Genomic DNA, 27,264 nt, shown 5'->3' on the forward strand with positions numbered 1-27,264 from the left:
GCCCAGCTCTGCCTCTGTGCAGGGAAGCCCCATTGCCCCTTTGCCCCTCTGCCCCGGCGCTTACAGGCAGGGCTGGCGAGGCTGTGCCTGCTGCTGGTCCTGCAGTGCTGTGTGCCAGCTGCCTTGGCCTGCAGAAACTGCTCCCACACATGTACCCAGGGACTGGGACCTGTGCATTGGCCAGAAAAATAAAAATCACTGCGTTGGAGCTTTCCTTTGTTTGTTTACTTATCTTGCTAGTAAACAGAGCAGCTCTTGGAGATTAGGCAGGACGGAGCAGAGGAAGGGAAACTGGGCTCTGAGGTTATGACCTCCTTGTGGATGCTGGGCTGTTTACATTCCCTGTTCAGTCCCAGTAATGATTCCAGGACAGTTTTTTCCCAGCGCTTTGCCAGGCTGCAGAGCTTTTCCCGTTTGTGCTGTTTCTGTTCTTTTCCCTGTAGCACTTTCTGGCGGGCACTGCTGCCACAGCCAGTTTAGGCAGCTGGCAGTCTGGTGTCCCTTGAGGGACAGAGTCCTGCGCTTGGTCTGCTGCCCTGTGTTTCATGAATGAAAGCCTCTGAATGGGGATTTCAGGAGCCATTAGCTCTGCACAGCTGAGCTGAGCCAAAGCCTGGGGCTCTCTGGAGAGCTGCGAGGCAAACCCCAGGCTGCTCACAGGGACCATGGCTGCAGGACATCTCACTGTCACTAGCCAGCTGCTGCTGTCAGGACCCAGTGAGCTAGACAAGGACTGCCCAGCAGGACTCCAGAGGAGCTGTTGAGGAGGAGGACGGGCAGCAAAGCAGCACAGGAGCATAGGGCAAGCAGGGAAGGAAAGATGCATGTCGGTGCCCGGTGTACTCTGCTAAAATCCCACTGCCTGCAGCCCGTGGCACTGTGCAGAAGTGACGGGAGGTGCAGCCCTGTGCAGCTGGAAGGAGTCTCACCTGCTGCTCCACAGCTGCTGGGTGTACTGGAGCAGGACCTCCCTCTGTTGCCACAGGCACAGGGAACTGTCTTCTGCTCAGCCCACCCTCCTTCCCTTCCCGGGTGTGCCCTGGGCAGAGTTGGTGGCTGCAGTTTCCCAGCTGGTGCACAAGCAAGCAAGGAGGCTGACACAGCTGCACACAGTGCTGGTTGTGTGCACAAAAGAGCCTTAGCAGGGAATGAGCTGGCCAGCCGAGCACGGCAGCACGTTTTATGGGCCTGCAGAGGAGCTGAAAACTGTCTCACCTCCTTGGAGAGCTGCCAGGCTCGGCAGGATGGCATCCTGCTCTGTACCATCAGGGCCAACTGCTGGAGACACTGCTTCCCTCTGCCCAGGGAATTCTGCATCCCTGGGGGCTGAATGTCATCCTCCGAGTGCTCATGTGAGGGAGGACAAGGCAGGACAGAGGCTGGGTAGAGCCTGGGAGCACTGGAACATTGTGTGCTGGGAGGCTGTTTGGATTAGAAACTCTCAGTGGATAAGTGGGCTGGATAAAATGCCAGGGAGGGGAATCAGTTTGCTGAACTCTAGTAATTGGACTCATCTGCAAGAGTTGGGTAAGCAGAGTGAGCTGCTCACGCTCAGCACAGGCAAAGAAAAGGAGCCAGCAGAGGAGAGCCAGCTGAGCCATGGCCCAGCAGGAGCAGCAGGCAGGCTGTCAGCTCAGCATGGACTGAAGGCTGGGTGGGTGACACGGGCAGAAGCAGCATTACTGCTGGGTGCCTAAGCCACTTGCTGAGCACAAGTGACTGAATTAAGGAGGTCACAGTGCATGGGTGTGGGGAGAACACAAAGCACAGTCTGAGGGGAAGGATGCACTAAGGTATCTTTGGTGTGACATGATTCCTCTTTAGAAAACCTGTGCTCAAAGGTCTGAGACAAAAACAAGACCACAGACACGGAGGCAGGAATGAATCTGCTGAAGGGAGCCCAAACCAGTGTTTTCTGTGTGCTACAGGGGAGAAAGTAGGTCACTTTAGTAAGTGAAGGGGATGGAAATGATGAGCTGAACTGAGTGTGGAATGCATGTTTAGAATTCAAGCTTCCAAGGAAAGAAGACAAAAAGCCCAAACAAAGAGCTGCTGATCAAATGCAGGTACGTGCATAGCTGGAAAGCCGAGCTCTGTGGCTTTCAGGAGCACGCAGGCGTTGTCTGAGTCATCGGCAGTTTTGGCATGCTTGACATTCACGTCTGACGCTGCAGGTACCGGGGCACGTGTTCTGCTGATCTCCTGATGACTCTGGTAGCAGCTGTCTCCTAAACTGCTCATCCTCAGGAAAGCCTGGCTGCCATAACTGCCTGGGTGGCCAAGGGGAAGCAGGCAGGGGTTGCTAAGGGGAATGACAGGATCGATTCAGTACCCCAGGTTAGCAAAGATTTGGTGCAGCTCCTGGCTTGGCCGCCTGCGCGTACGTGCGCTTGTTTCTGTCTGGAAAATGGCTGCTGTCTCATCCTCACGTCAGCACAGCACACACAGGCAGGCCAAGCCCATAGCCAGACCCCTGTGGTACCAATGGAGTCCACAATCCCTATGGAAAATGAGTAGGCGGTTCTGAATCCGGCCCAGGGACCGTCTCTCCTGCCAGCAAGTTTGTAATTTGTGCCCCCCTCCTTTTAGGAGCCTTAAAAATAGAGACCAAGGCTGGGAAGCATGAAGGTTTTTCTAGGGCTTGTTGTGGAAGCTGGGCTGCCTCTTGCTCTTCCCAGCCCCTGGGAGAGGCATGGGAAGCTGGCGTCCAAATGCCTGCCCTGGATGTGGAGCCTCACTCGTCGGCTCATTCATCTATGGCAGTAGCCCAGGTCTCCCCTCGTGATACAGGCAGCTGGAGACAGCTGGTTCAAAGGCCAGGCTGGTCAGGAAGAGGTGAGGGAAGTGTGGGAAGTCACTGCATGTCATGTAGGAAAACAAGCTCTAGCAAGGGATGAGGGAGCGTGCTACAGAGCTGGGTGGGAGCTGTTGTCCTCAGCATTGCTGTTATGTCCTGGACTTTCATACTCTGAAAAGGCATTGGCATTTTTCGCTGCCACCAAAGGTACAAGTGCTCAGAAAACTCAGTGCCACCATGCAGGTGTTGGCTGTGGCCCTGCCACCACTTTGAGGGTGCATGGCACGCTGGCTGGGCCAGCAACACAGAGGAGGTGCTGCTGGGGCTCATCCCTCCAGCTGGCTTCAGAGAAGCCCCAGAGCAAGCCTGCTGTGGCTGCAGGAAGCCAGGCCCTTGGAGTGAGACAGAGTGCAGCCCGGACGCTTTGTGGTCACCAAGGGGTCCGTGACACCAGCAGTCTGGGCTGCTTCCTGGTCACCAGCCAGCTCCCCGCAGTTCCTCTGCTCACGCGCTCCCGGCGCTGCAGCTGGCCCCGGCCTCGCCGTGCTCATTGTCTGCTGCGGGTGATGGCAGCTATTCAGTGGCTGCCAGGTTTCGGGGAAAGGGAGAGATGAGCCACTCCTCCACCCACATTCTAGGAAAGCCTCTGGGATGAAGCCCTGCCGATACACACGTTCGCTCTCCTCAGCAGGGAGGGTGTGCTGTGGAGCTTATATTCGCCCTCCGCCCGCATCCCACATCCCCCTCTTATCAGCAGGAGTGATGCTGAGGAGCAGCGCTTGGAAGCAGCCCTGGCTCCTGCCCTGTCCCACACAATAGCAGAGTCTGCTACTCCCCGTCTCCTTGCCTGTTTGCCTTCCAGAGCCAGGCAGAGTCTCGCCATCACTATTATTTTGCTTTGTGTCAATATTTTGACAACTAAAAGCAGGAGAACTGCATCCACATGATAAGCGGCCAGAAGCTCTGGGCTGGGCGTGGATCGGGTTCCAGTTTGGCAGGGGAGAAAAGCGCCTGGCAGCCCCTGCCCACCGACCGGCTGGGCTGGGAAAGCTGGAGAGCAGGGGCAGCAGCAGCAGGGCAGCAGCAGCAGAGCAGCAGCCAGTTTGTGCCCGTGTACCTCTCTTCGCTGCTCAGTGCTCACTGCCCTTTCCCCAGGGTAGATGAAACGTGATAAATGTGCAGAATATGCCTGGTTCTCTGGTGGAAAAATAACCTCTGTCTTTCCTGAGGAGAGGCTGCTCTGCTCCTGCTGGGAGAATCTCGCCCCTCCCATGGTTGCCATTCCCTGTGCCCCAGCCGGTGTGGGCCCAGGGTGCTCTGTCTCTGCCGGTGGCAGAAGGTCATGCACACTGCTGCAGCAGTCCGTCCTGCTCTCAGCCTTGTTTTTCCCAAGCACAGCACTCTACAGCTTCTGGAGAGAAATTCCTGCAGGCTTTCTGGGACTTGAAGCTGCAGCTCCCACCCGGGCTTCAGGAGAGGAAGGTGGGCAGAGCAGGGTGAGCTGTGCTGTGGTTACTATGTCTCTGCTTCCTGCTCTGCTCTCAGGCACTTGGTGTGCATGGGGCTGTTGTTTTGGCACGGTACCTGCGCTGGCTCTCGGGGCTGCTGGCAGAACTGTAGGTGCCCACGTATGCTTGGGGCTGTGGTGTGGCTCTCCAGTGCCTCACCCTGCTCCAGGGCTGTGCTTTTCTGCAAACACCCCTGGCCTGGCCAGTCCCCACAGCGTGGGGGCACTAAGTGAGTGGCACTGGGTCTGCAGCGTTTATCTGTTCCTGGAACACTGGCTGGATGAGGGCCGCACACACCCGACCCAGGGCTTGGCTCTGGCAGTCTCAGGGACATCTTTCTTGGTAGTATCGTCCCTGCCCCCACGAGGGATTAGTGTCTGAAAGCAGTACCCAGGCTTGCCAAGGATACCCCTTGCCTGGGTTCTCTGCCTGGAGTGCTCTCAGGCAGTCCTGGTGCTCATCCCATGCCCCTCCAAAACTCATGTCTGACCTAGGCCAGCCTGCAGTGCCTGTGACCCGTGGGGACCAGCCCCTGATGTCCCCAGGCATGGAGCTGGACTGTCAGGTGCCTGCAGGTTTGGCTGTGGGTCCCCAGGGAGGCTGAGCTCCCCTCCCCAGGAACCAAAACAAACAGCAGAGTTCCTGCCACGTGCGGCCGGGGCTGACTAAGGCCGGACGCTTCCGCCTGCCGCAGGCCGCGGGGCCGGGGCCGTGAGCCACCTCCATTGGGGTGCACAGCCCGGCCCATTTCCCTCTATTGTCAGCCTGCCCCTCAGCAAACACATCCCCCTGCGCACCTGGGCTGGGAGAGGCACTGACGCCACCGCGGCCAGCCGCCAGGGACAGGGGATGTGCTGCCCAGGGCATCTCAGAGCTGGAGCTGCTGCAGCTCAGCTCTGAGGAGTCCTTCAGGACCCAGGTGCCCAGGCAGGTTGTTTGCAAGCTGTTTCCTTGAGGAACAGCCCTGACTGTTCAGGGGTCATTGGTGCAGCTCTGCTTGCCTGCAAGGGCACTGGAGATCTCTGCGTTTCTCAGAAGTCAGTCTCCTGAGAGAGAGGCCTGGGCTCCCTGTACCCATGGGCTGCCTGCCCTGGGTCACCTGTGCCAAGAGGCTGGAGCTGGGGATGCCCCAGCCCGACCATTCCCATCCTCATTCTCACTGTGGAGATACAAACTGCTGATGACTGACCTGGTTTATCTCAGTCCTAGCTGTGGACTGGCTCTCTGGTAGTGGAGCTTAGGAGACTCTAAGAAGAGATCCCAGACGCAATCAAATGAAAGCAATCAAATAAAACAGTGAAGGTGAGACCTGGGGGCTCTGGGATGATGGGCAGGTGTGAGGGGCCCAATGCCCTACATCCTCATGCTGCTTTGACCTCAGCAGTCCCGTCACAATGCAGGATATAGGGAGCTGCTGGTGGGGTTCTTGCCTACTGGGGTCAAACACAAGAGAGTGACTGTGCTGGGCACTGGATCGTGGCCCTTCCCTTGGTAGAAGCCTATAGCTTTGATGACACTGAGTTATGTGTCCTAAATAGCAGTAGAACAAAAATAATGCCCTGAGGATTCAGAGGCATTCTCCAAGGGCTTCAGGGGTGACACAGGAGGTCCTGGCTGCAGTCAGTTTAAGAATGATGCAGGGACAAATTTTTGTTGGGTTCTTTCCATATGAGATACCAAAGGGATTTGGCAGGGTATAAGATGCCCGTGAGAGAACTCTGGTGCTGAAATGGGGCTGTTTTATGGAAAAGATTACTTAAGAGGGACCTTGCCTGCAATGGGCAGGGTGTGGTTTTGCAGGGAAGAGCAGCTGCTTCCTCTGGGCTCCTTCAGTGCTCATGGGCAGTCAGGGCCCCTGCTCTTGCCCCTCACCCTGAAGGTGTAGGAGGCATGGAGGTGACCCTGTTCCCTGGCAGGGCTGTGCCATGGCATGCTTGCAGCTGGGTGCCAGAGCTGGCCTTCCCACCTGACAGCCAGAACTCAACCACAGCAAGGACACATCATCATTCCTCACCCACCTCCTTCCTCAGCTCTGTGAGCAGGGCAGGGAGGTGGCACAGGCAGGCAGTGGCATATCCGAGGTGATGCTCTCAGTCAGCCCCACTGTGTGGGGCTCACTGCAGGGGAGGCATTTACTCTTTAAGGAAATGTCTCTGTTTTCCTTACGTGCCTGGCTGGTTCCTTGAGCTTCCTCTGTCCCTTGCTCCCAAAGTGCGTAACTCTGCTCCCCAGAGCCGAGTGGGAGGCGGCACGAGGGACATGCTGGTGCATTTATAGCATCGACCTCCAGCCCTATCCTGCAGCTGGGGAAGGGCAGATTTGGCCCCCCAGGGAGGAGCATGGCAGAGGGGGAAGCAAGCAGCTGTGACCCCAGCCAGCTTGATGTTTCTCCCATATGCAGGAGGATGTTGCTGATCACAGGTTACCGGTGTCCAAATATTATTCCTCTTCTCCTGTCTCTGCTCCACACTGCCTAGAAAGTGGATGCTCATCCCAGGAATGTAAACTCTGCCCAAGGCCTCTGAGGAAATAGCTTCAGACCAGGAACAGGACTGCACTCAGCAATTAAGGGTTGGTCTCCCCAGCCACACAGCGCCTGGGGGAGAGCCCTTTGCTCCAGCGCCAGAGGCTGGCCTTGTGTCTGAGAGGTGGCCCCAAGGGACCTTCCTGCAAGGACAGGCATGAGGCCCCATGTGGTCACGGTCTTTGCAATAACAGGATTCTGTCTGTCCAGTGAGTTGGCAGCAGCTGCTGCTCAGGGCAGCCTCTGCTCTCGGGTGGGAGGAAATGCTCTCTTCACCCCATCTCACAACCATCCCTGGGCAAGTGGGAAGGGGTTCCCTTGGCCCAGGAGGGTCCATAGGGTGGCAGAGGGAGAGCACAGGCATACTCCAGTCATCACATTAAAGATGTTACCTGCTTTTTGCTGCCCGGCCAGGAGGAGTATGAACAGGCTCTGAATGCTGCCCAGCAGCCCCGGCAGCTGCTGAGTTGGTGTTGTGCTGCTGAGTGATGAACTGCAGCACACCCTCCCCACGGTGGGGCTGGGATTTCTGTGTGCTTATCTCTGCAGCATCTCCATGCTAATTTGCCAGGCCTTGCTCCAGCAGCTTTGTCACATACTCAGTGGTACCACTGCCTAGAAGATCCTGACTGAGCCCAGCCTAAGTCACTTCCACTTGCATGGCCCAACAGGGCTGAGGACAGGCAGCTGAAATGTCCTGCATCCCCTGGGGACAGATCCCACAGGGCTGGGAGCAGATCACAGGCATCCTCATGCTGCAGGGACAGACCTCACATGGTGTTGGGTAGGGAAGCCCTGAAGCAGCCTCCCCACTCTCCCAGGAGGACAGAAACGTGAATCCTGGCACGGACACAGAGCTCGTTATTTCCCTAGGACCTGCAGCCCACGGGGGATCGTGTTGCCTGTTGGCATCTCATCACACCTCCCATAGTTCCAGCTTCCCTGGAGTCTGGGGCTTAAAAATAGAACAGAAAAGGCCAACAGAGCTCCTTTGGGTTGGCAGCAGGGCTCGACCTGAGACTTGCTGTACCCCCTTCCCTTCAAAGCTGTAGACCAGAACCAGGATGCTGTCCCTGGGGCAGGGGGAGCTGGAAATGCTTTGACAGGGGTCCAACGGCAGGAGCTGATGGAACAGGCACGGGGCAGCTTGAGGGGGAAGGGGCTGGGCAGACAGTCACTGGAAGTCTGAGTGGGAACAGGACGTCAGTAGAGGAATGAAGAGGATGGGTGGGAAAGGGGCTGTTGTATGGAGGCAGGAGCCAGGTGGGCACAGAATGGGTGGATGGGCACGGAGCACTGAAAGCAGCAAGCCGAGAAGCCCAGCATAGCCCCGGTGGTTCCTGCCGGCCGGGGATTCATCGGGCACGGGACGGTGAATTGAAGCGCCGGGGCAGCCCCATGGACTAATGGCCGGAGGCGGTGCGGGGCGCTGGAGGAGGGGGCTCCGCCGGGTCCGGGAGCACCGGCCGTCCCCCCGGGGCCGGGCACCTGCTCCCGCCCCGCGGCGGGGCCGGGGCGGGGCGGCGGCGGGGCGGTGGCGGTGAAATACGGCGGCGGAGCGAGGCGCGCTCCCATGGCCCGGCGGCGGCGGAGGCGGCACGGCGGGGCCGGTGGCCCGGCGGCGGAGGCATGCCGGGGGCGGCGGGGCGGTAGCGGCGGCGCCGAGTCTGTACCGGGGCGGCGGGAGCGGCGATGCGGCTGCTCGGCGCCTTCCTGCGGCTGCTGGTGGCCGGGACGCTGGGGGCACCGCCCGCCCCGGTGAGAGCCGAGGGGCGGGAGGGGGTCGGAGCAGGGTGCGGCTGCCCGGGGGGGCCGCGAAGGCCGGGACAGCTGCTCCCGGCGCTGGGCGGGGGGCGGCAGCGGGTCACCCCGTGCTGCCCCTCCAGAGCTCGCCTTTCCCTCCCTGCAGGCCCCGGAGGAGCGGGGGACCGCCAGCACGGAGTCTCCCGGTGAGTCGGCAGTGGGCTGCCGCCGGTGCCCCGGCTGGGAGGGGGCAGCAACCCAGGGAAGGCTTCGCGCAGGGCCGGGGCGCGTTGGGTACTACCCGGGGCTGTGTTACCTCTGGAGTCCCGTGGTGACAGCCGGGGAGGCAGCCGGGAGCTGTGCCGAGGCTCGGAGCAACCTGGTGCCCCCAGCCCGCCTCGGGCTCCGGGCACGGCCGCGGGCTGGAGCGGAACGCAGCCCAGTCCCTAGACTGCCGCCCCTGCGGTGCCGGCATGCGGGGTCCCGGGTGGGAGCGCTCCGCTTCAGCTCTCCTGCTGGAAAGCCCCAGGGCACGGCTGTCCGGCCGGGCGAGGTGCGGGGGAGCCCCTTCGCGGCGGAGCTCGGGGTGAGCAGAGTGCCTGGGCAGGAGACGGAGCTGGCGGATAGAGGGAGAAAGAGCCTGTCGGGGCGGCTGTGTGAGCCCCCGCACAGTGATGTGCACAGTACGGTGACGGACTTTCTGAGAGCACGAAGTGGTGCTTTGCTCCCCTGTGCTCCGTGGTGGCTGCAGGATCCCCCCGCGGCTGCTGCACCTGTCCCGCAGCGGCCCGGCTGGGCTCTGCCTCTCTGGGCGCCTCCTTATAGTCCCTGTCCCCGTCTCTTGCAGTCCTTACCTTTCGGGAGATCTGGAATCGTAGTTTCTGCCGGCCTCTGGAGCAGCTGGTGGACGTCATTACCGAATTCCCCAACGAGGTGGAGTACATTTTCAGACCCTCGTGCGTCTCCCTGCAGCGCTGTGGAGGCTGTTGCGGGGACGAGGGTCTCCGCTGCGTCCCCGTGGAGACCAGCACGGTCACCATGCAGGTACGTGCTGCTGCTGCGGGGCCGGGCTGTGCTCACCGAGCGCCGGCAAGGTGAACCAGCAGCTTTACATGCTTTACATCCTCTGGACACTGTAGCAGTGTGGCCAGCAAGGGAGTGGACTTACGCTGCTCAAATGCATGCCAAGCCAGTAGGGTCCCTCTGCCTGCTCTTTGAGCTTGCCCCTGAGGTCAGGTGTCACCCCTGGTGGTACTGGCCTCACTCCCTCCTTCCCCGACCTCTCTCTGTGTGGTCTGTCTTGCTTATTGTTGTCATTTTCCCAGACCTTTCCTGTCCTGTGGTGGGGCTGGGGGGTGTTCCAGTTAGCAGTGGCTGCCTGCTGGGACAAAGCAGGTACTGCCCTTGGGTCGAAGGGAGGAGTGAGGCTCTCCTCTATCAGGCGATGCTTGGGGTAGTGCTGACATGAATGCCCTGGGGCATGGTGAGCATGAAGGGCTGAGCCAACTGCATTTTCAGTCACCACTGTGTGAGCTGTGAGATGTGGGGGGGAGATCCTGGGCCGTTCAACTCTTCCCCACGTACCAGGCAGCAGCTGTCCTCACACTGCTGCTCCGGCACTGAGCTGCCAGAGATCAACCTGCTAATGCTGCAGGGACCAGGCAAATGCTCTGCTTTGCCATGGATCATGGACTAGGGAATTCCTGCAATAAATCACCAGTGATTTTAGTCTCTCTGAGGTCTGTGAGGATTTTGGTCTCTCTCCAAGTGTGTTGGAAGGCAGGATGGCAAAAAGCTCTTGGGTGAGGTGGATCAAAAGTCTGGCATGAACAGGAGGCAGCTCCCCAAGCACAGGTCTCCCTCTATGGGAGGGATCCTCCTGCTGTGTACAGAGTGGAAATGCCAGACACTTCTGCAGGGGCTAGTGTGGATCACTGTAAGGGCCCTGTAAGGCCCTTGGATGTCTAGCCTGAACTTCAGGCTGGGCTGTGACATGTGAGAGAGTGAATCCTGTACTCCTGGGCTGAGGAGACACTGTGGTACTGACTCCAGTCAATTTCAATTCAGTGCTGTAGGAAAGGGGTCCGGGAGGAGGCAGCAGCAATGGGATTGGCCTGAAAAACATGACTGGGGGGATATTTCTGTCAGAGAAGGGAGGTGTGCAAAGGGGTCAAATATGTGAAAATTCTCTGGAAAGGCAGAGACTGAAAAATCTTTTCTAAGGCTGGGAAATCCCAAGACCACGAGACTTAAAGCCCTGAAGACAAGGGGTGGCGCTAGCAGAGCCTCCCAAGCTGCCAGGGCAGCTGGGCCTGGCCAGTGCTGCCTACGTGTGGAGGTGGACTCTGCTGTTGGAGGTCCCGAGGAACAGGTTAGACATGCATCTTCCCAAGAGCCTGGGGTGGCAAGGCAGTGGCTCAGGAGTCTTTCCAGCCCCCTCCTGCCACTGCCTGAGAAGTAACCTTTGCTCTTCTTTCAGCTCCTGAAGATAAAGCCAAACGGGGAGGCGCCCTATGTGGAGATGGCGTTCACCGAGCACAAGCGGTGCGAGTGCAGGTGGGGACTCCTGGGTTCCAGAGTAGCCCTGTCAGCTCCCCCTGTGTGTGGAGCAGAGCTGCCCTGTGGGCACCCTGGCTGTGCTGGCACCCCTTCTTGCTCTCTTTGCATTAGGGTTTGCCAGTGCATGTGGCCCTTGTCCAGCTGCAGGCTGCAGCACATCTCTGCACCTGCTCCCACAGATGACGGGGTGCATGCCATTGTGAAGACTGGTCAGGCACCATGCACTGTCTGCAGGGCTGTGCTCCCCACCCCTGCAGCTGCCTTGGCATGCCTGCTGTATGCTCCTTTAGCCAGAGGATCTGCCTGTGGCTAATGGAGCGAGGCTGGTGGCTCTGTGGCAGGTGTTTGGTGTGTGACAGCACGTCCAAGGTGGTGGCTCAGCGGGGAGCTCCAAGGTTGGCATACCTGCATGTGACCGTGCCCACAGAGAAAGCTCAACAGCTGAGTCTTGGGCTACCATTTGAGGGAGGCTGCCCCATACAGACCTGGGGGTATGGCAGAGGTTTACACCCAAGGCAACAAATGAAAGCCTAAAACATGCAGTGCCAGCCTGGCCTGGATAGGCAATGCTGGCCCGGAATGGATGTGCCTGCCACAGACTCCTGGCACCTTGTCAACCCCTTGGGGTGCTCACTGTGTCCCAAAAGTGGTGAAAGCCTGGGCAGGATGGGGCCTCTGCCTGAGGACTGCAATGCTGTGGGAGCAGCTCTGGTGCTGCCTGCAGCTGGTCCTTGCCATAGAGACTCCAGCACTGCCTGCATGGGGGGTCCTGGTAATCACTCTTCATCATGATCCAAGGGTGATTTAGTGTTGTGAAAACTGGGGAATGTGTGTCCTGCTGGGCAGCCATTAGACATGATCCTTGCCTGGAAGAACATCCTGAGGATTCCCATATTGGTATTCCCCTGCAGTTTTATGAGCAGCTGTACTGGAGCAGACCCAGCTCCACACGGTGTCTGTCTGGAATGTCTGTCACTACATGCAGAAGGGAGAGTGGGAAGAAGCAGATGTGTCACTTGCCTCCTTCTCTGCTTCCAGCTATTTCCCATGCAGGGAATTTCCTAAGCTTTTTGTGGTTTTCCTGCCTAGGGTATCTCCCAGGGGATCTCCTATGAGCACTTGTACAGGCTGCCTTCTGCAGCAGTTTTTGGCTTCTTCCTAATCTGCTTTCCACACCTGTACATCACTCCCTTTTGTAGTTAGTGTAGGTGTGGCAGATCTCCTGGCTGTGACCCCCATGGGAGAGGTAGGTCATGGTTGAGAACCTACTGCTGAGACTCTGCAGCAAATCCCCCCATCTTTGTTACTCAGGATGCTGCACCTTGTTTCACTATGAGATGTGAAAGCCGTCACTAAGAGCAGCTAAGACTGAACTTGCTCTCCCCAGCCTCACTGGCAAAATGTCACATCCCCAGGGTAGTCACCCAAGCTGACCAGCCCCTTTGCTCTCTGCCTTCTCTCTGCCTGCTGCAATCAGCCCTGACTGAGGGCTTGATAAGTTCAAGAGAAGTGATGTTGTGTCTGTTTTAAACATGAATGATAACAGGTAGATTGTGCTGTGCACTGGAGCATGTCACAGGAGCAGCTCCTGCAGCTCAACCTGCAACACTGCCCAATAACCACATCTCTCTGTCATTTTTCCCACTCTGCAGGCCCCGGCAGGACCTGATGAGGCTGGGAAGGTAAGTGACACCAGGGGCATTGTTACTGGCTGGGACTGTGGGTCTCACCTCCCACACATCAGCCCTTCTTGTGGTACTTTCCTTCTGAAGGAGGAGGTCCAAGGGCCGAGGTAAGAGAAGACAAGACAAGAAGGGACGGAAAGACTGTGAACTGTAAGTGAGCAGGGGCAGGTATGGGTGGCATCTTCTGGGTTAATTTTCTTGGGATGAATGTCTTCATTAAGCATTTAGGTCTTTGCTGACACTGTGAGCACTGAAGGGTTTGTGCAGAGCAGACACAGAAGTAAGCAGGAGGGGGCAGTGGCTGAGGGGAAACAGGCCTTCTACCAAAGACTCAGAAGGTACTTGGTAGTCTCCAGGCTCAGCAGCTCAAACCGGGCACAATGGGGATGGATGGGCTGGGTGACTTGATGGTGTTTAGCCCTATTGCCATCACAGACCATGCTGGGTTTCCTGGATCCATGAATTTCCAGTTTCAGATCATCTTGCTGCCAGTTGTGTCCTTACTGCTGTCCTTGACTGATTGTTGTTTGGGTTACTCTACTCTTTCCAACCTTTATCTCACTTTCTCAAACTCCTTGCTGTTACAGCACAGGCTGGACTCATTGTGGGCACTTTTGAGGTGTGACACCTGTGGCTAGCAGTTTGCTCCAGCATTTTCCCCTTTTGTCTGAAGTCTGCTGTTGGGGGCTCAGCCGGTGCCAGCCCCACCACCCTCAGTCCTCCCCACGAAGAGGCTGCCTGCAGGCCCTACCCCTGCAGTTGTGTGTCACAGGGGCCAGGCACAAAGAAGGGGATGCAGGGCAGAGAGGTGAGCCTCCCATGCTGGCAGTGCTCACCCTGTGCCATGCTCTCTTTGCAGATGTGGCACACCACGCAGGTAGCCTCTGCCCTGCCCCCAGCCTCGCTCCTGCCACCTGGGTTGGAGCCAGCTGCCTTTGTCCCCAGAATGGGACACTTGTGGAGTCATGTCCCTCCAGCTGCAGCGGAGAGCAGGACTCCAGCATGGAAGAGCTGACTGTTACTCTTGCTTGGCCCTGGTGGGAACACGGCCTGGCACCAAGGACTCCCTTGCCCCATCTGCCCCACTGGCAGCAAGAAAAAAGGACTTGTGACCAAGCCTGGGGCTGAAGATGAGGAGCTCAAGCAGTTTGTTGTGTTTGGGGACATTCTAGGGGCAATGAGGAGCCATGTGCTGCTGGAACTGGCTGGGGAGGACACCATGATGTGGAGATGGCTCACAGAACTGCACCTGCAAAACTTCTCTGTCCTGCCAGCACTCTGCAGCTGGGGAGGAAGGAAATCTGGGGCAGGCAAGGCTGTAGGGCTGCATCCGTCCCAATTTTGGCACAGGGCAGCCCAGGCAGGTGCCAGGGATCTTGCCTGGGAAGCTGTTCTGCTTGGGAACAGAAGGGAGCTGGGCTCCTCATGTATTCACAGCTACATCTCAGCTTTGCCCTGCTCAATAAAAGCTGGTCAGACATGGGAGCTGGCAGCTCCTGTCTGCTTTCCAACAAGCACAGGGAACTTCCCCAAGGGCACCCACTCAGGCTGGAATGGGGCAGTGACCCAGGGTTTGTCCCCATCACCTATCCTGCAGCACAAAGGCACTGCCCTTGGTGTGATGCTGGAGATGGGCAACCAGCAGGTTGCCCCCTGGGCTGGGGGCTATCCATGTGCTGGAGTTCAGTTGGCTGCTGGGAGACCCTTGGGTGGGCTGCCCTTCCTCTCCACACCAGTGTGGGACTGGTACCTCTCTGTGTTCACTGTGCCCATCCTGTTCTCACCCCAGTGCAAATGTCTGGCTCAGTGTCCTGTCCTCCCTGGCAGGGCTGATGCAAAGTTTAGGGCACTGGGGTGCAGGCTGCCCACTTGGGAAATACCCCACTGAGGGTCATTTACCTGACATGGGAACAGACTGGCCTGGGGCCTCCTTTCCTTACTGGGAATACCCTTAGGATACAAGGAGCTGGTGGTCCTCATCGAGGTGGCTGTGGGGACTACTGTTTCCTGCTTTTCCCACTCAGCCAGCTCTCTGCCCAGGTCTAGGGGGAAGCCACAGCCCCTGGTTCTCCATGCTTTAAGCAGTTCTCCTGAGTTCTTCCTGTCTCCATTTCCACCCCTGCTGCAGTGGGTCTGGGGCTGTCTGCCAAATGCATGCCATGCTGATCTGTGCAAGCCATATCCTGCAGCAGTGCATATGGCTGGAAACCTTTGGGGTGAGTTGGCATTTGCATATTTGTGGGGCACTCCTGGCACTGGGCAAAAAAAAAAAAAATCAAGGGTCATTCTTGAAAGCTTCAAACAAAAGACTGGAGGGCAAGATCTGCAAAGGTTTCAAGGTTACCCTTAAATGATGGGACCTGTGGTTTATCCTGCTCTGAGGAACAAGGGTGGAGCCTAACATAGCAAGAAGTGGGGTCCAAGGTGGCTCCTTCCCACATCTGACAGGGCTGCCTGTGATGGGGGTTAATTAGGACTCTCTAAGCCATAATGGTGGTGTTGCCTGAGGCTGGCACAAGGATGTGGGGACAGGGCAGATCCCTTTTCCCTGTCAGGGAAAGCTGGAGGTGGTAATGTGAACCTGCATGCTGCCACCATGTAGCTGGCATGGACTGTGTGAGTTGTAGCTGTGCAGCTGGGCATATCGTTCAGGAGCTTGCTGGATCCCTTTTGGATCCCATTTCCAGGCATCCACAGTATCCTGGAGCACAGCCTACATGGGCTTTGCCTCAGAAATAGCCCATGAAGTTCCTCCTTCACTACCTCATAGATGAGGGGAACTCACTGCTCCCCTTCCCATATCACTCAAAGTCTGTGTGGGCTGTGTGCTGGCCTGGTCCACGCAGGCTTTCCCTATCACTGTGTGTCATTTCTGCCTGGCTGGTTTTGCTCTGAGGCCAAGGAGAACCATGTGCAGCACTTGAGGATGTATGTGATGGTTTCTGTATTGTCTTTAATACCCCAGTAGTATTACATATTTAAAAAAGGAAGTTACCTAAATCAAGTATGTTAATTAATAAAAATAAGTTTATCAAGACTCATTATTAGGATTAAAGCAAAGTCAAACACACTAACACACAGTGGCTTTTCCAAACAGTTCCTGGTGTCTGGTGTCATCTCTTTGGCCACTGCCTGGCACTGAAATATTCCAGGCAGCTCTGCCCATCAGACATGGCAGGACCAAGCACCTGCCTTGCACAGACCCCTGTGTTGCTTCTCCCTCCATCACCTGAGCTGCCTGGGTGCCGTGTGTGGCCTTGTCCCCTGCTCCTCCCATGGCATGGGGTGTTGGATAGAAAAAAATGTGGGTGCTGGGAGGGATGTGGCTGTCCCAGTGGAGCCATGATGAGCAGAATAGTTGGGGCAGGGCAGGAGCAGGGGGAAACACCTCTTACACAAGAGTTCTAGGAGCTGCATCTCCAGCTGTTAGGGCTTCTTCCAGCTCTCTGGAGGTAACAGGAACCTAATGAGCCCCAGCTCATGAACTTCCTGTGATTGCTGCAGGCATCACACACCCAGGGAAATGCTAGCTCCTTTCCTTATCCCTGCCAGAGGCGACAGTCCTAAGACCCTATTCATCCCAGGGGGCAGGGACTTCCAGCAGGACATCACATGCAATGGAAATATGAGGATCAGGGTGGGGGATTGCTGCTCTGAGGGGCAGAGGGGTTTCCTGCTTCAGGGCTTGTGTCCAGTGCCTGTTTCCTCTCAAGGGGACCAACCACTGTCTGCCTGTCCCTCCTCTGTGTGGTCCCAGCTGTAGCTTTTCTGTACCTGCAGCTCCTGGCAGCCCTCCTTGGCCACAGCAGATGTGTGAGCACTCTGACAAGGCCATCTACATCTGCAGAACCCATGTCCCCCAGGCACTGCAGTGCAGGGCTGCAGGGGGAGACTGGTGTCCTTGTGAAGGGACCCTGACATACCCCAGACCCAAAGCCAGCAGCACCCACCATGGACAGGCAGAAAACATGTTCCAGCTCTCCCAAATCCCTCATCCTTTCCCTGCCTGTGTACCCCTTGCAGCTGTCCCACAGAGCCCAGGAACAACACATCACTGGGTTATCAGTGTCCCTGGGCTCGCTGTGTCTTCCAGCCTTACAGGGCAAAGGTTTGTTTAATAAGGCTTTAGGAGCCAGAGCTGCAGTAAGAGGGTTTAGGAGGATAGTTATAGAGAGACAAAACATAAAGCAGCCTTATGCAGCAGGAAAAAAAATTTCAATTTTTTGGGAAGTAACAGTAAAGGTGATGTGGGGATTGGCCCAGAGATGTAGCATTGTAGCTGATGAAGCCCTGCTAAAGCTTCACTGGTTACCTCTGGTCTCCCTGAGCACAGGCTGCCATCAGAGCACTGCCACCCAGCAGCATCTCCAGGCCATGCCATGCAGGTCTCCCACGTGTCTCCATGCAAATAAAAAAACACTGAGGCCCTAACTTCTTGATTGTGATTTACAAGTCTTTCACACACTCACAAAATTTGGCAAGTGAGTTGTCCCAGCAGCACCCCTGCTCTCATCCCTGGCTCTCCTTCACTTCTTGCCTGCTCAGACTTTTCACTTCAAGGAGGAGCCTCCAGTCTCTGGAGGGAGTTAAAAGATGACAAAGAGTGTGGGGTGTAAATAGGCTGGGCAGAAAAAGTCGGTCTCTGTTAGGCAGAAGTTGGAAAAGGAACCTGGAAGTGTTTTGAGGAGAAACCAAAGGACGAAGCACACTGATTGTGTTTGGGCAGTGAGCTGTCTTACAAAGCAGATGGCTTTACATCCTCCTAGACTTGCCCTCTGAGGCATAGTTAATACTTGCATACTCCCAAAGAAATGGTGTTTTTAAGAGAGAAGTGTTTGTTTGCTGGATGCTGAGCTGTGGGCACAGGCTTTACTGTCCTGTTCTGTTGTTAACAGGATGGGCTGTGCAAAAGAGCTGCCCAGTGCACCTGAGCCCAGGGAGATTCCCTACAAAGGTGTGCAGGGTTGAAGTAACCACAGGTCAGCCACAAATGGATGCCCCCTCTGCCAGTCCCACAGCAAGTACCAGGTCCAGCAGGGGCTGGACACAGTGACTGACCAGGCTGCTGTGGTGTGATGGCACAGCACAGGGCCAGCTCCTGACAAAATGAAAACCCCCATCTTAGGATCATTTCCTGTTGTAGTGGGACATGCATAGGTTAGCAACGGATGGACAAAGATGCTGGGGCCTCCCTCTTCCCAAACAACCTTAGCACAGTTTTTCCAAGGGTATCCTTTAGCTTTCATTCCAGCCTTTCTCCTTTTGCAGGTCCCCTGCCATGCCAGCAAGGCAGCTATTTAATCTGGGACCAGCCATCCCACAGACACAGCAAACCAGTTGGTAGAAACCACTTGAGCACTCCTGGTTCAGCAAATCTCCTTCACTAATAACTGCAGTGGTCTAGCAGGCCCTGCAAGGCATCCTGGCCTTCCAAGAAAAAAGCCAGGCCAGGAGGGCAGTGTTTCTAGGATAAGCCAAAGACTGATATTATCCACATACAAAGCATTTGTTAAACACCAGCTGGGATCTCAATTATGCTGTCACTTTGCTGCATCTTAATGCACTTGTGCTGATGTTCCCTGTGCTGTACATTTGGAATGTTGGTAAAACCCAATGAGTCTGCAAGAGCTGGTAGAAGGGCTGGCTGAGAGCTCAGTGTCAGGGCCAACGGCACCCACTTGAAAGAGGAAATTGGGAAGAGCCAGGGGTACCCTGGGCTGGCCATGATGAAGTGGCAAGACACCCACCAACTTAACTGTGGCAGTGGGGAGCTGCTGAATGGGTGCACCTGCCGGCTGGACGGCAGCGACAAAGGCTAATTAAAACACAGCTAATTACGCGTTATGGGAGGGAGGAAACACGGCTGCAAAGGCATAATTTGATGAACGGGAGCTTGGTTAATTAAGGGCAATTAATGGTGAATAAGGATGGTAATAAAGCGAGCGGAGCAGCGGCGCTCGCCGCGCGTTAACGGAGAGGGGGAGCGCCTGCCTCGGGCGGGGGCGGGACCCCTCACGGATCCCGCGGGGGGCGATGATGATGGTGATGATGGTGATGATGATGATGGTGATGGTGATCTCATCCGCGGCCAATCAGCACCGCCCGCCCCTGCCGCGCCCCAGCCGCTCCGCCCGGGGGATGCTGGCGGCCGCGCTGCCCGGGCGCGGCACCGCGGGCCGGGGCCCGTGCCGGGGAGGCCGTGCCGGTAAGCGCAGCGCCGCTCGCGGCGGGCCCGCGGCGCGGGGCCATGAGCCGGGCGGAGGCCGAGCCCTGCTCCCGGGCGCTGGCGCAGGCCCGTGTTTACCTGGGGCAGCTGCGGGGCCGCGGGGGCCCGGCGGGGCCTGAGGGCGGCGGGCGCCGCGATTACCTGGTGGAGGCGGCGCGGCAGCTGCGGCTGGCGCTGGAGCGGGACGTCAGCGAGGACTACGAGGAGGCCTTCAACCACTACCAGAACGGCGTGGACGTGCTGCTCCGCGGCGTGCAGGGTGTGTGCGGCCTCCCGGGGACCGGGGCATCCCTCCGGGGACACCAGCCAGGGGACCGGGGCGTTCACATCCCGTGAGGGGCCAAGGTATCCCTGCAGGGAGAATGAGAAGGGACGGGAAAATCCCGCTAGGGACTGTATCGAGGGCACTGGGGCATCTGTCAGGGAGTGCATCCCTACCGGAGAAGGGCAGAGGGCTGGGGCATCCCCCTGGGGGCTGAGGCCAGTCCTTCGGGGCCGAGCCAGGCCCCTCACTGCCACCCTTTGCACCGACCGCAGTTGACCCCAACAAGGAGCGTCGGGAGGCCGTGAAGCGGAAGATCACGCAGTACCTGCGGCGCGCCGAGGAGATCTTCAATTGCCACCTGCAGCGGGCGGCGGGGGGCGGCAGCGCGGCCGCCACGGTGAGGGCTGTGAGGGGAGCGGGGCAGCACCACTGCCGCGGTGAGGGCTGTGAGGGGAGCGGGGCAGCACCACTGCCGCGGTGAGGGCTGTGAGGGGAGCGGGGCAGCACCACTGCCGCGGTGAGGGCTGTGAGGGGAGCGGGGCCGGGGTGGGATGGCAGCGTCCTGTGACACTGGGACACGGGCCTGGGCGTGCGGACACGCGGATAGAGCAGCCCCAGCCTCGCCTGCCTCTGCCAAATGCCACGCTGAGATGGTGTAGAGAAAACGGCAAGCACATGGAGCTGCCGAGTGTCCTGGCTGCCGGTGGCTGCAAGGGAGCTGGCAGCTCTTCGCCCTGCCTGGATCAAGGAGCCGAGGGGGGCCCAGGCTGCCCAGGGTGCTTCCAGGACCCCACCCTCCAAAGTGTGTGTGCTTAGCTTGCTGCCACCACTGTGGGTATGGACATTTTTGTGGAGACTGAAGCCACTGTAGGGAACCAACCTGTCAAATGTTAGAAATGTCCTTTTCCCATCTGTCGTCCTTTCCATCTGTATGGAAGCCAAAGACAATGGCTGCTTTCTGCGTTGTGGGAAGGAAGTGGTTAAAGAAGGGAAAGGGGAGTGAGGCAGGGCAAGGTCAGAACCTACTGGGAAGAATGCAGGGAGAAAGACAACTACCTTCCACACAGATCCCCTTAATGGTGAAACAGTCCAGGTCTAGCTTCAAATTTTGATGTGATTTTTACCTCTGCTGCAAGTGCAGTCTTTCCCCAGAAAATTTAAAAATCCAGGGGTTGGCCAAGAAAATTGTTCAGCTGATGTTAGAAATGAATTGTGGCCATTGGAGTGTTTTCTTTGCATGTTGACCAGCTGGGCAGTATTGCTGCCTCCTCTGGAAAATGCAGGGGCTTTTTTCACCCACTGCAATGGACAACAGCATTTCTAGGTCCTACATCCTCTTCTCTCACCACCTTGCAGGGCTACAGCAGCCTGCGCTTCCGGCCCATCAGGACCCTGAGCTCAGCAGTGGAGAACCTGAGACGCTGCAAGGTTGTGGGAGTGATTGATAAGGTAATCACTTCACCTGGACGTGGGGGTGAGGCTGGGGCTGGGCCAAAGGGAGGGTCCTAGCAGCTGGAATGGGGGTGCCAGCCCTCAGCATATCCATCAAGCGATGCTGGGGTATCCATCCACTCCATTCCCACCCAGAAAAGTTCATAGGAGAGGACTCAAGGCCCCTTAAGGAGTTGATTGGGCAATCTGTTAATGTTCCCATTGCTTTTGCTTACCAGACCTCCCAAGATATTTGCAAGGAGGTTTATGCACCTTGTTCTTTCCCACATATGGAATTGTGTTTGATGCCAGATGCCACAATGGTGGAGTCCTATGGATAATCTAGACTTCAGCAAAAGCTGAACTATCCAGATGAATAAACTAATTAGAAGTTAATTATCTTGGAGTGAAGATGCCAGGCTTACTGTATCCACACACACATGGCACATTGCTCTCCACTGCTGTTCACACATCTCAGTTTGTCAGGACTGATGTGATCCTCCTGTCCTCCAGTTTGAGCCCAAAAAGGGCACTGTGAAACCCTTCAGTGTGAAGGAAGTAAAAGTGGCATGGGAGTTAGCATGGCACCATGGCATGCCACCTCTTGGTTTAATTAATTTCCTGCTTCTTGGCTGCATGGCTCTCTCCTTGCCAATAACCTGTGTTTTGCCTTTCAAAAGTAGGGGTCTGAGCCTCACGAAACTTCCAGTTGGGTGGTTTCACTTCCAGAGTTGAGACCTTTGGGTCATTGCTATAGGCTGTGTGTTGTGTCACCACTTCTGACAGTGCTGTGTATACTGTCCAGGTGCAGATTGTCCAGGATCCAGCCACTGGTGAGACCTTCATACTCAAGGTGGGTGTGTTCAGTTTCATCTGCTTGCTTCTCCCTCTCAGGCTGGGGCCACCTTGTCCAAGCTGATGGGCAGGTGAGAGGATCACAAATAGCAGCTCTCAAAGGCTGAACAAAGCTCATGGTTCAAAAATCTTCTTTTGGCTGCCTCAGCCATCCTCTGTGATCAGAAGGGAAGTGGTTCCCCTTGGTCATCTGTTTCTCTGGCTTGTAACACTTCAAGCCTGTGCTAAACTGGGTCAACCCCTGAAGCAGGTTGTGAAGTGTGCTCAGTACAAGTCTTAGGGTATTTTTCAGTGCCCTTGGAACTAATAATGAGGTACTTAATTAACTGGACAAGGAGGATCTGGCATGAGAGGGAGAAGCATCATTTCCAGGGGAGGAGGAGAAAGGGTTGGGATGGCGGGTTCCTCCCTGAAGGGAGCAGGGTGGTTGCAAAGGGGTCAGTGCTCTGGAGCAGCTGTGCCCTCTGGGTGCCACAGTGCAGATGGGGAGTGCCCTACCTTGGCAGAGCTGTGCCCAGCACTGCCTTGTCACAGCTGGCTGCTGGGGACAGACAGAGCTGTATGAGCCACAAGTTTGTGTAGATGGGGACTCCATCATGGGTGACCTGGGAGCAGCCACGGGGCTTGGCAGAAGGCACACTCCCTTCTGCCTGGCCTCCAGCCCTGCCAGGTGCTAGGCTGCACAGAATCCCAATTCCTACTGTGCTGTACCACCCATCTCCCTGTGCCTCCCCAGAGCCTCCCCAAATCCCACGTTGAGACCCGTCAGCGACAGACCATCATCCCTCATGGGGTCCCCTTCATGGTCAAGCTGTTGTGCTACTATGTGAGTGAGGACTCCATCTTCCTCCATCTGGAGCACGTGCAGGGTGAGTGAGGACAGCCTTGCCTTCCATCTGTGAAGCATCCTGGTTTATCCCAAACTGTCCTTTCTTCAAAACCCAAAGTATGTTTCTCCTCCTGTTTTGGGACTGGTTTTATAGTGATAATGTAAGCTGTCTTCTTCATAGAAGGGTGGTGGCTACCCGGGCCTGGAGACTTAGTGAGCAGAGGAGTTCAGCTGTGAATTGCAGAGGTTTGATAAGAACTGGCTGGGCATGTAACCTAGAAATGGGCCTATGGAGACCTACAAGGAGAAAGAGGTTGTCTGTGTGTGGCTGTGTTATATAAAACCCAGCCTCAGTCTCTAGAGACATGAGCCACCTCGCCTCATGGGAGGGAGTGGTCATGCCTTTAGGTAACAAAGTTGATGTGATTCAGCATCTTGGAAAGGAAAACCTCTTCATTTTACTGGCATTATCTGATCATAACAGGAAGGTGATGGAGAAGGAGAAGGAAGTGAGGTAGTTCACCTGAATGTTGTAAAACAAAACCATCTTTTGACAAGACCTTTATAAAACTTTTTTTTTTTTTGGTTACAAAAGGTCACACTGGATTTTGAGATCATACCAAAGAGAGGAGATGGAAAATTAGGGCATAAGGGGCAGAGACCATACTGGGGTTTGGGTACATCAAGGAGGCATACTTGAGGTTGTCCCAGATCCTGGTTAAGAAGTATGACAAGGTGGAAGCTTCTCCCATGGAACTTATTTACTCTGCTGGTTGAATGGATGTGTAGGGAGCAGCAGCTGGAGTCCAGTAATGACAAAAGGAGGCTGACATGGAGACCAGGCTCAACTCCTTGTGCATTGCCATAGGATGAGTTTACTGAAAGAAGCCAGCACTGAATGTAGTGAGGCTGGGAAGCCCTGGCAACGTGCTGTGGGCTCCAGGGTTTGCTGCTCTGTTTCCTTGCTGACCCATGGCTTCATGCCATGCTGTGGGAGCTCTCTGGAATTTCTGTCACACAGGAAGGAAAGGCTTTCAGGGGGAAGTGGAGATGGCAGTGGGATCAGGAGCATTTGTGAATATGTGGCTTGTCTGTGACATGGTAGTGGCAGAGGTGGGATCAAAGAGACTGTGTAGAATGGGGAGAGGCAATGGGACTTAGGTGTGCCAGGTCCTGGGGAAGCTGGGGCATTGTGCACGGTGTGCTTGTAGGGCAGGGTTGCATTCTGCATGGACTTGAGCTTTGCTGCTGGGGAGATTAATGATGCTCCATCACAGCCCCACTGTGTGAGCCTTGGCCTGGCCTGAATGGGGGAACCAGGGATAATTTCTGCCTCACCACTTGTTCTCCTTTCTGCTTTCCAGGGGGGACACTGTGGTCTCACCTCCGCTCCAAGTACTGTGTGCAGCAGGACTGTGCTGATTCAAACACCATTCAAGCCTTCCAGGACCATGGCACAGAGGATGGTGTGGGAAACTCCCAGGGTGGCAGCCAAGTGTCCCTCCTCCCTGTTTGGACAGGCAGTGGCCTCCCAGGCTCTGTGAACTACCAAGTGTTGGGAAACACTGATGCCTCGCTCCCTCAGGAGCAGTCCCCTGGTCCCACAGACTCTGGCTCAGGGAACCACTGCCAGCTTCTCCTGGCTCCTGCTGGTGGCAGTGGGGCTGCACCCGGAGGAAAGGATCTGAGTGTGACACAGACTGTATCTGGTGTTGTGGACCATTTTCCAGCAGCATCAGCCAAATGCCCTGGCCATCTTGCCAGCCAGGGCCTGGTTGTCTACCCATGGAATGATCTAACCAGCAGCACAGGCTGCATATCTGAGAGAACAGCCTCCCAGCAAGGCCCCAGGCTTCCCCAGGGGCTTGTCCCTGTTCCAAAGACTGTGAGAGGGGGCCAGCCAGGGGCAGGGCAACTGCCAGCTCAGAAAGTGTCTGAGGCCTCCCAGGCTCAGCCCCTCCTGACCCAGGGTGAGAGGCAGCTTCCTGCAGGAGTTGCCCTGTCCAGCTCTGGCAAACCCAGTGTGCCTGACCCAGCCGTGTGGGAGCCTTCTTGGGGAGCAAGCCTGACCTGTGGCTGCCTCAGCAAACAGCCAGCATCAGGACAATGCAGGGCTTTGGCTTCCCACGGGCACAACCGGAGAGCGTGGGCTGTAAAGGAAGAGCAGGTGCAGCTGTGGGCAGCAGAAATCCTCCTGGCCTTAGAGGGACTTCACCAACAGGGTATATTGTGCCGGGACCTCAACCCCAGGAACCTGCTGCTTGATACAGCTGGTAGGTAATGCCCTTTGCTGCTGCCCCAAGGAGGAGGAAATTGGTCTCCCAGCTGGGAGACTGCTGCTTGCCCCATTTCCAGAAAATGTGGACTTTCTTGTGTTTGCTTTGGAGGAGGGTGGAGTCTGGGAAGGTTTGGTATTTCTGAAATTGGAAGTGTGATCTCACTTAGGTTTTCCAAGTAATTCTTACAAGAGATGGCTCTGCAGCAGGAGAGTCAAGGGGCATAGCCACAGAAATGCATTGCCCCTGCTCCCGTGTGGGGGTTGGCTGCCTGGGAAATCCCAGCCTGGGGAAGCTGAGACCAGCTGAACTGTGCCTGAGGTTAGTGGGGCTAGTGGGTTAGTTGTCCCCTGCTTATAGTAACTGCCTGCTGGGGATGTTCTGGAGCTGTCCCATCCCTCTGAGCCATGGGTCTTGCTGTCAGTGCAAGTCCCCGTTCAGCTGGCAACATCTGGGACGAATTGGAGAGCTACAAATTGCTTAAGGAAAGAAAACTGCAGAGAGTTTTGCAAGGAGAAAGCTAACCTTCTCCCCCCCTTTCCCTTTAAAACCTGCTTGTTTCCTCACCACAGCCTGCACTGAGATCTGTGAGCTTGGAGCCTGCCTAAGCAGTCTCACCTGTTGGGCACCTGGGGCAAGCACTGGGAGGCCAGCAGAGGGGTGTGTGGTGCCAGGGATGCTCAGTTCCTCTGTGTTCAGGGCGTTACAGGGCCCCAGTGCCCTGGCTGCTCCAGTGGCAGGGATATGGCTTGGCCTCATGCTACGACCAAAGTGCCCAGTCTTTCCCAACCTTCCAGCTTCTGACTTGGTGCTGCTCTCTCTGCAGGTCATGTCCGTCTCACCTTCTTTGGCCAGTGGACAGAGGTGGAGCCCCAGTACTGCAGCCAGGCACGGGAAGAGCTCTACAGTGCCCCAGGTGAGGGATGTGTCCCCTGGCTTCTCCAGCTCTCTGCCCAGTGGCTCCAATTGGACAGAGGGGGCTCCTGCAGGCAATGAAATGTGCCCAGCACAGTGTAGTCACTGGTGCCCCCTGCCTCCAGCTCCAACCCCTCTCTTTCTCTTTCTGCAGAAGTGGGGGGGATCATGGAGCCCACTGAAGCAGCTGACTGCTGGAGCTTTGGCTCTCTCTTGTATGAGTTGCTGACAGGAGTGGTAAGAGGCTGAGGAGCTGTGCAAGGAGGGCAGGGGAGGAGGAGGCTTAGGGGCTGCCTGCTGTGTAGGGCTGGGAGGAAGCCTTGCCCTGCTGGCACCTCAGTTCTTGGCCAGGTTCCTTTAGACCTATGATTGCCAGTGCCTGTGCATGGTCTCTGGGTGTTAAGGGCCCTGGCTTTTAAATGCTGCTGTGTAGGGCTGGGGTTATGTGGCAGTGATGATTCAATGGTGCTCCAGCTCTCCTTGGTGCCTCTGCTTACCATCACCCTCTGCCTCCTGCAGCCACTCTCCCAAAACCATCCATCAGGAATTCAGCCTCACACCCAGCTGCATCTGCCAGAGGGCCTCAGCCTGGCTGCTACATCGCTGCTCACCGAGGTGAGGGGCTTGGGTGGATGGGAGGGAGAATGGGATTAGAGGTTGGGGAAGGGCAGGGTCCAGCCTGGGTACCATTTCCAGTGTCCCCATCTCCCCATCCTCCTGTCCCATTGCTTTTCTCTGCAGCTCCTGCAGTACAATCCAAAACGACGCTTGGGCTCTGGAGGAGGTGGCATAACAAAGCTGAAGTCTCACTCCTTCTTCAGCACAGTCCCGTGGAACAAGCTGGTGGGCTAGGCAGGCTGTCCTTCCCCCAGGGAGCTGGGCCCTGGGCTGCTTCCCTGGCACTTGTGGCCGCAGTGGCACTGGCAGCACTGCCTGCTGGGGAAGGCTTGCCTCAAGGGCTGCTCTGAGGTGGGGCACACACGAGGTTCTGCAGCCTTACCTGTCCTTCTGTCTCTGCTTCTGTTCGTTGCCATCTCCAAAGAGGAGGTGACAGGCTGGGCCTGTCTTCTCTAGGTCCTCCCTGGGGGGAAAAGGAACCTGGATACCCACCTCCAGGAAGTGGTGGTGTTCCCCTTCTTGGGGCATCTCTTCCTCAGCTCAGCACCCTGCCCTGGAACTCCCTCCCTGTGTTTTTTATCTCTGCTGCTACCACAGTGACCCCCCTGCTCTGTTACTTTTTGTGGCTTTCAAATGCAGCCCCTCCGGGCTCTGCTGGCTGGAGCCCAAGCCTGCTGTCTCTGCCCCTCCCTGACTGCATGTGTGTGTGTGGGTCATCCCTGCTGCAGGGGTGACACAAGAAGGAGCCCTCTGCTCTCCTCCCCTTTGCCCTCTGAAAAAAAAATAAACCACTCAATATCACTTAGAGAAGTGTCCTTTTGTTTCTGAGCTGCATCAGCGAGGTGTAGGCCAAGCCTGTTCAGTGACAGAGCCCCAGATCTGTTTCTGAAACCTGCCTGGGCACCCTGGGTTGGTGTCACCCCAGCCATCAGCACCCTGCAGCCAAACCCCAGAAGGTGACAGTGAGTGCTTGGCCTTGTGTCCTTGTGCTGCTGCCTGCCTCACACCCTCAGGTCTGCACAGCTGCGTGCCT

The 27,264-nt window shown here is 56.7% G+C and overlaps 2 protein-coding genes across 3 annotated transcripts; both read left to right on the plus strand.

Annotated features, from left to right (window-relative positions):
* Window positions 1-7,653: 7,653 nt before the first annotated feature.
* Window positions 7,654-15,886, plus strand: PGF (placental growth factor). 2 transcript variants are annotated; one of them, XM_064423844.1, is made up of 7 exons: window positions 7,654-8,587; window positions 8,739-8,778; window positions 9,420-9,616; window positions 11,052-11,128; window positions 12,784-12,813; window positions 12,904-12,966; window positions 13,676-15,886. In XM_064423844.1, the coding sequence occupies exons 1-7, from the start codon at window positions 8,522-8,524 to the stop codon at window positions 13,695-13,697; spliced, it is 495 nt and encodes a 164-aa protein (XP_064279914.1). In that variant the 5' UTR covers window positions 7,654-8,521; the 3' UTR covers window positions 13,698-15,886. The 2 variants fall into 2 exon arrangements, with proteins under 2 accessions (XP_064279914.1, XP_064279912.1); XM_064423842.1 differs by lacking the exon at window positions 13,676-15,886 and adding an exon at window positions 13,404-13,668.
* A 3,036-nt stretch (window positions 15,887-18,922) lies between these two features.
* Window positions 18,923-27,041, plus strand: RPS6KL1 (ribosomal protein S6 kinase like 1). Its single transcript, XM_064423839.1, has 10 exons — window positions 18,923-19,301; window positions 19,580-19,704; window positions 20,664-20,756; window positions 21,544-21,591; window positions 22,330-22,462; window positions 23,787-24,695; window positions 25,525-25,614; window positions 25,768-25,850; window positions 26,133-26,228; window positions 26,355-27,041. The coding sequence occupies exons 1-10, from the start codon at window positions 19,064-19,066 to the stop codon at window positions 26,463-26,465; spliced, it is 1,926 nt and encodes a 641-aa protein (XP_064279909.1). The 5' UTR covers window positions 18,923-19,063; the 3' UTR covers window positions 26,466-27,041.
* Window positions 27,042-27,264: the final 223 nt, after the last annotated feature.

This window comes from Passer domesticus, chromosome 6, assembly GCF_036417665.1.
Source record: "Passer domesticus isolate bPasDom1 chromosome 6, bPasDom1.hap1, whole genome shotgun sequence".
NCBI lineage: Eukaryota > Metazoa > Chordata > Aves > Passeriformes > Passeridae > Passer > Passer domesticus.

Excerpts from the sequence above, each read along its gene's own strand:
- RPS6KL1 (XM_064423839.1), top strand. The coding sequence starts at position 19,064 with ATGAGCCGGGCGGAGGCCGAGCCCTGCTCCCGGGCGCTGGCGCAGGCC. Across the intron at positions 20,757-21,543 it reads TTGTGGGAGTGATTGATAAG|GTGCAGATTGTCCAGGATCC; the intron begins GTAATCACTTCA and ends TATACTGTCCAG. Across the intron at positions 26,229-26,354 it reads CTACATCGCTGCTCACCGAG|CTCCTGCAGTACAATCCAAA; the intron begins GTGAGGGGCTTG and ends TTTTCTCTGCAG.
- PGF (XM_064423842.1), top strand. The coding sequence starts at position 8,522 with ATGCGGCTGCTCGGCGCCTTCCTGCGGCTGCTGGTGGCCGGGACGCTG. Across the intron at positions 8,588-8,738 it reads TGGGGGCACCGCCCGCCCCG|GCCCCGGAGGAGCGGGGGAC; the intron begins GTGAGAGCCGAG and ends CCCTCCCTGCAG. Across the intron at positions 11,129-12,783 it reads CACAAGCGGTGCGAGTGCAG|GCCCCGGCAGGACCTGATGA; the intron begins GTGGGGACTCCT and ends CCCACTCTGCAG.